At 47.6% G+C, this 6126-nt stretch overlaps 1 protein-coding gene across 1 annotated transcript; it reads right to left on the bottom strand.

The window, feature by feature from the left end:
- Positions 1-3759: 3759 nt before the first annotated feature.
- Positions 3760-5630, bottom strand: JUN (Jun proto-oncogene, AP-1 transcription factor subunit). Its single transcript, XM_043877187.1, has one exon. The coding sequence runs from the start codon at positions 5517-5519 to the stop codon at positions 4524-4526; it is 996 nt and encodes a 331-aa protein (XP_043733122.1). The 5' UTR covers positions 5520-5630; the 3' UTR covers positions 3760-4523.
- Positions 5631-6126: the final 496 nt, after the last annotated feature.

The raw sequence follows: 6126 nt of genomic DNA, 5'->3' as shown, positions 1-6126 counted from the left end.
TTAAACTTTTCTGCTTCTTCTCCTTCATTTTTCTTCTCACATCTTTATTTCCAGCCTCTCCAAGCAGCTTACAAGTCCCCTATCACATGTTTTCTGATGCCTTGTGCCTTTGCATACAGGTTCCTCCTCCATCTTTTTCTGCCTGCTGAGTTCCACCAAGATGTCACTTCACCTGTGAAGTCTTTCCTGATAAAGATGCCTTCTCCTGCATCTGGCACCTCTTTCCGCTTCATCTCTGTATTCCTCCCCACCAGACTGGAGTTCCTAGAGAACAGGGTTTGTGTTGTAGGCCCAGGGCAATGCCCTTTTTGTGATGTCAAAAGTCCAAAACCAAATAACTGTAGCCAAATTTCAGAGTTAGGAAGGGATTGCTTCACCTTCTGTGGCTATCCCAGCTTCCAGCCCTCTTCCCTTCTTCTGTAACATTCTACTTGATACATACAGAAGTAGGTGGTGGGAGCAAGGGGTGAGCAAGACTGAAAGATACTTTTTTTCTTGATTCAATTGATGTGCATCTTCCCTAATAATAAAATTACATGGGGATTAGATATATTAGCATGTCTCCATCAAGTAAACCTTGAATACTAATTTCTGGACCCCTGAAATACATTAGCTTTGCAAACAGAAATTTCTTTCAGTCATTACCAACAGAATAGTTGGTTTTAACAAAGCTACATCTAGAACTATTTTTTGTGCCTGCCTAATGATCACATTTTATCCTTCCCCATCTCCACCTCCAAGGCTAATTCTTCAAATAGGCCCATTTGATATAAGAAAATGCCCACTTGCATTAGCAGAGGAGGGAAGGGACACTCTGTGTGGCTGGGGAAGAATGAATGTTGTTTAGTTGCTTAGTTGTGTCTGACTCTTTGTGACCCCATGGACTGTAGCCTGCCAGGCTTCTCTGTCCAAATTTCCCAGGCAAGATTACTGGAGTGGGTTGCCATTTCCTTTTCCAGAGGATCTTTCCAACCCAGGGAGCAAACTTGCATCTCCTGCACTGGCAGGTAGCTTCTTTACCACTGAATTACTAGGGAAGCCAGGAAGAATGAAGGTGCTAACAGTTTAATTCTCTTAAGAGCACTCATTGAGAACGAGGCTTTAGTACCTGGAGATTGTTCAGACTTGACTTTTCTGAGGGTCTTCAATCCATTTGGAGTTGTACACTTGGAAATGGATGAAGTATATTGCACTAGAAGAAATTAACCTAGAATTATTTTGGAGCGTTTAAGTTCAATTGTCTATCCTGTTAACACACATTTATCTTATGAACATCTATGCAACCAGGAACTGTACTAGGAGTCTGGGGTCCACAGATGAATAGAGTAGGCTCTGACCACGACACATAGAGGTTCACAATGATACTCCTTTGATAAGTGCTATCAGAAGTTTTGATAAAATGTTAGGGATGCTCAATGGAGAATATTCATTCCACCTGAAGAGGGAGTTAGCAGGAAAGGCATCACAGAGAAGGTGCCACTTTTGCTAAGCCTTAAAAAATGGGTAGGATTCAGCAGTTGAGCCAGAAGGGAAAGTATTCCAGGCAGAGAAATGTGTACAAGAAGCATGAAGAGGTGAAATGCACGAAATTCAAATTCACACACAGATACGTTTTTCATAGTGAATGTATAAACATTCAGCTTATAAATTAACCTTTTTTGAGTCATGGAAATTTTTGAGAACTAAACAGAGCTAATGATCTCTCCCCCTAGGGGAGTATGTGTGTGTGTGTGTACACATGTACACAACCATACACAAACACAACTTGTAGGCATTTTCACTGAGTTCATGAGCCTTCTCCCCCAGTGGACACAAAGAGTTAAGAATTTCTGAAATATACATAGGGAAAACAAAGTAAAAGAGGATTCATAGTTTCATGTACCACTGGTTTCATCTTCTCCAACTGTTAGTGTTACCCAAACAATAACTCATTGAGTGTCAAAATAACACTGACTTTTTTTTTTAACATTGACTTTTGAGTATCTGCAAGTATCTGATTTTCTGTCTCCAAAGTTTACAGGAGATCATTGGTGAATTTCCTCTACCACAATTATTTTTTTCTCTCTCTTTTGTTAGAGTTTCAGGGATATACATTCAAAGACATAATTGAAACAAACAAGGGTAGCGATAGGTATGAGTTTCAGGCTTTTTTTTTTTTTTTTTTTAATGTCAGAGTCTAAAGCAAACTGGGGAGTGGTGTGGCTTTTCTGTGCTGCTCTGTTGTCTGGGCTTAGTCTACCTTTGCAGGTAATTAATTCCCCAGCCTGCTTATTTTTTCTAGTTGGCTCTTGTTTAGCTTCCACAGAGCCCCACCCCAGAGTGCTTTATTGTCCCTCTGCTCACTATTCCTACATATGGTCAAAATAAACTCACCTTCCGGGTTGCTGACATCAGCAAATTCACTCTTTGGCAAACTCGTCTCTGCTCCCAGTAATCCTTTGTTAAAGGAGTATTATTACAATGGAGTATCTGATAGGTAACAACTCAGTCCAATCCCTTCCACTCCTAGATATCCTCCCAAGGAAAAACTCTTTGTGTCTTTGGATTTACAGCCACAGGCAGGATATTAGCACTCTCAGACCTGTTGGGTACTAGAGCACTGCTAATGAGCAAACGACCTGCCTCAATTAGTGGTTTGTGAAATATTCCTGGATATCAAATTGCTTTTGCTGCTTGAAAATCACACTGACTCTTGGGATTAAAAGCAACCAAGCAAAAATTGTTCCCTTGTTGAGTTCTGCCTTATTGATCTCCTAAGTTTTATCTGCAGACAGAATTTAAGTTTGCCATTTCCCCAGAGTGAAGGTTTATTAATACATAAGCCATCATTCCATTTATGTTCATGTTTTTTTCTCTTGTGCATCTTTTTATAGTATCTAGATTACCACCTTTTGAGAGTCTATAATAATTTAAGCAAGATTATTTTAGAGACAAATGAAGAAACTTTAGAAGAATTTGAAACAGTAAATTGCTACACTGGTAATTTGTCTAGGCACAGGTGTTTATTTCAGGGAGGGAGTGAGTGGAAAGAAGTAGGGGGAGAGAGAGAGAGAGAGAGAATGAATGAAGCAGGGAGAACGTTTCATCCAGACTGCAACTTCTGTGTTGACTTTTCCTAAATTCTTTGCTTCTTAATTACCAAATAACTTCAGATGGCAATAATGTTGACCCCAGCAACTGAAAAGCTTCAGAATAGAGCTTGGGAAGAAAAAAAGTAGAAAAGGGAAAGGAAATCAAGATCTGTTATTGGTATTTGAATATGTTTATTGTGACAAGAATGCTGTTATAAATATTCATAAGCAAAGACCATCTCTTTTATCTAGGAATTGTTAAAGATTCCAAATTGGAAGGATACAGCTTTTGTAAAAATCTGCCACTGTTCCTGCTTTGAGAATAAGCATCTATTGTTTAAATTTCTACTAACATTATAAATGGTCACAGCACATGCCACTTGATATAATCCAAACTAAAATGTTAGATTTCCCAGTGGGCTGTCCCTCTCCACCACAACCTCCCTTCTCTCATCTTCCTGAAATGCCACACTATCCTTTGTAAGCAACTCTATGTAGATTGTTGGGGAGGGAAAAGTATAACTTGATGAGAGCATCAGCTGCAGTTCTTTCTCAAGTCCAGCAGACAACAGTTTTCAGGGCCTGCTAGTAAGAAGCACCCACAGTGATTTTAATTGACACTCAACTCTTTCAACTCCACCTAGACAAGTAATCTATAGATAATGCAGAAAAGAGGTTGGGGGAGGGGTAACTTTTTCAATATTTTATTGTATTTTCTTAAATATCCTTTCTGGAATTTTCAGAAACAAAACATAAAAAAATTATATACTTTATTACAAATGGTAAACTCAGAGTGCTCCAAATCTCTTATTTACAAACAAGGCTGGGCAGGACACCCAAACAAACAAACATGAAATAACTTACAAAGGCATGAAGCTGTTTATTGACAGTAATCAGCTTTCATCAAATTAAAAAATATATATATGTACATACACAGTTACGGAAGGCAGGCCAGAAAGAGCTCATCTGCAGGCTGCGCCTCGCTCTCACAAACCTCCCTCCCGCCTCCCCTCCCCCACCCCCTTTGTGTTCTTAAGGAGTACTACAGAAGCGATCTACAGTCTCTATTGCAGTTTGCAACCCCCTCCCCCACCCCACCCCTTTAATACTGAATGAGATCGAATGTTAGGTCCATGCAGTTCTTGGTCAATGTTAAAGAAAAGTCTAACGTTCTGTTTGCGCGGGGACAGCCCCTCCGCAAAGCGGGGCAGCCCGCGAGCGGCCGCTCCCTGGCTCCTTGCCAAGGGAGGGCGCGCCAAGTCCTTCCCACTCGTGCACACCGGGGGCGCCGTCAGGACGCAACCCAGTCCAACTTGGATACCCTTGGCTTTAGTCCTCGGACACTTTTTTTTTTCTCTGTTTCTCTCTCGCAACTTGTCAAGTTCTCAAATCTGTCTCTCTGTGTTATTTATAATTTTTCTCCGTTGCCCCTCAGCCCCCGACAGTCTCGCCTCAAAACGTTTGCAACTGCTGCGTTAGCATGAGTTGGCACCCGCTGTTAACGTGGTTCATGACTTTCTGTTTAAGCTGGGCCACCTGTTCCCTGAGCATATTGGCCGTGGACGCCAGCTCCGAGTTCTGCGCTTTCAAGGTTTTCACTTTTTCCTCCAGCCGCGCGATCCTCTCCAGCTTCCTTTTCCGGCACTTGGAGGCAGCGATGCGGTTCCTCATGCGCTTCCTCTCCGCCTTGATCCGCTCCTGGGACTCCATGTCGATGGGGGACAGGGGCGGCGTTTCCCCGGGCATCTCGGGCACCGTCTGCGGCTCCTCCTTCAGGGCCTGCAGCCGCGGGTGCTGCACCGGGATCTGCTGGGGCAGGTGGTGTGGCGGCTGCGGCGGTTGCTGCTGCTGCTGCTGGGGCTGCGCGGGAAAGGCCAGGCCGGCCGCGCCGTAGGAGGGCGCCCCGCCGCCGCTGCTCAGCGCGCCGGGGTTGAAGTTGCTGAGGTTGGCGTAGACCGGCGGCTCGCTGTGCAGGCTGGCGCTGAAGCCGCCGCTGCCGCTGCCACCCGCCACCGAGGCCACCAGGCCCGCCCCGCTGACCGGCTGCGCCGCCGACGTGACGCTGGGCAGCGTGTTCTGGCTGTGCAGTTCGGCCAGGGCGCGCACGAAGCCCTCGGCGAATCCCTCCTGCTCGTCCGTCACGTTCTTGGGGCACAGGAACTGGGTGGGGGTCGGCGTGGTGGTGATATGCCCGTTGCTGGACTGTATGATCAGGCGCTCCAGCTCGGGCGACGCCAGCTTGAGAAGCCCCACGTCGGGCGAGGTGAGGAGGTCGGAGTTCTTGGCCCGGAGGTGCGGCTTCAGGCTGCCCACCGGGTCGGCCAGATTCAGGGTCATGCTCTGCTTCAGAATCTTGGGGTTACTGTAGCCGTAGGCGCCGCTCTCAGACTGGAGGAACGAGGCGTTGAGGGCATCGTCGTAGAAGGTCGTTTCCATCTTTGCAGTCATAGAACAGTCCGTCACTTCGCGTGGGCTTAGTTTAGGCTGCGCGCAGAAGTTTCGGGGCCGCAACAGCGCGCTGGCAAGCGGGGGACACCCGCGCCTCCTCGGGCGGTAAGCAAGGAAAGTTTCTGGAAGAGCGCGCGTCCCCGCCGGCTGGCAGCCCCCCCGGCGCCCTCCTCACCAGCTCGGTCCGGGGGATCGCAGGGTTAAGACGCCACCCGCGCTCTTAATTGTCCGCTCGCGCGCGCCGCCCGGCTTTGAAAAGTCGCGGTCACTCACGGAGCTCTCTCGAGCGCAGCGGTTCCTCAGAGCCCGCGGACGAACTCGCTTCCCGGTGGTAGCAGGGAGCGCGGATCCCGCGGTGGCCGGCCGGCGGCGGGTGTCCACCGCCCCGACTCGGAAGACTGTCCCCTCCTCCGCTGCGAGGGGGAGGGGGCGCCCGGCAGCCGCGGCTAGCGCTCGCCCAAGTTCAGCAACCGGTGCGAGCGAAGCGGAGCGCACGTCCTCCTCTCTCCGCCGCCTCCTTTTCTTCACCGCCGCCGCGGCAGCTTCGGGCGGAGGCAAGGTTTGCAAAAGTTCGTTCCGGGACCCGGCGGCCACTTGTCCCCTGTCT

The sequence above is a fragment of the Cervus elaphus genome, chromosome 20 (assembly GCF_910594005.1).
Source record: "Cervus elaphus chromosome 20, mCerEla1.1, whole genome shotgun sequence".
NCBI lineage: Eukaryota > Metazoa > Chordata > Mammalia > Artiodactyla > Cervidae > Cervus > Cervus elaphus.
This window is presented reverse-complemented; position numbering and strand designations above follow the sequence as displayed.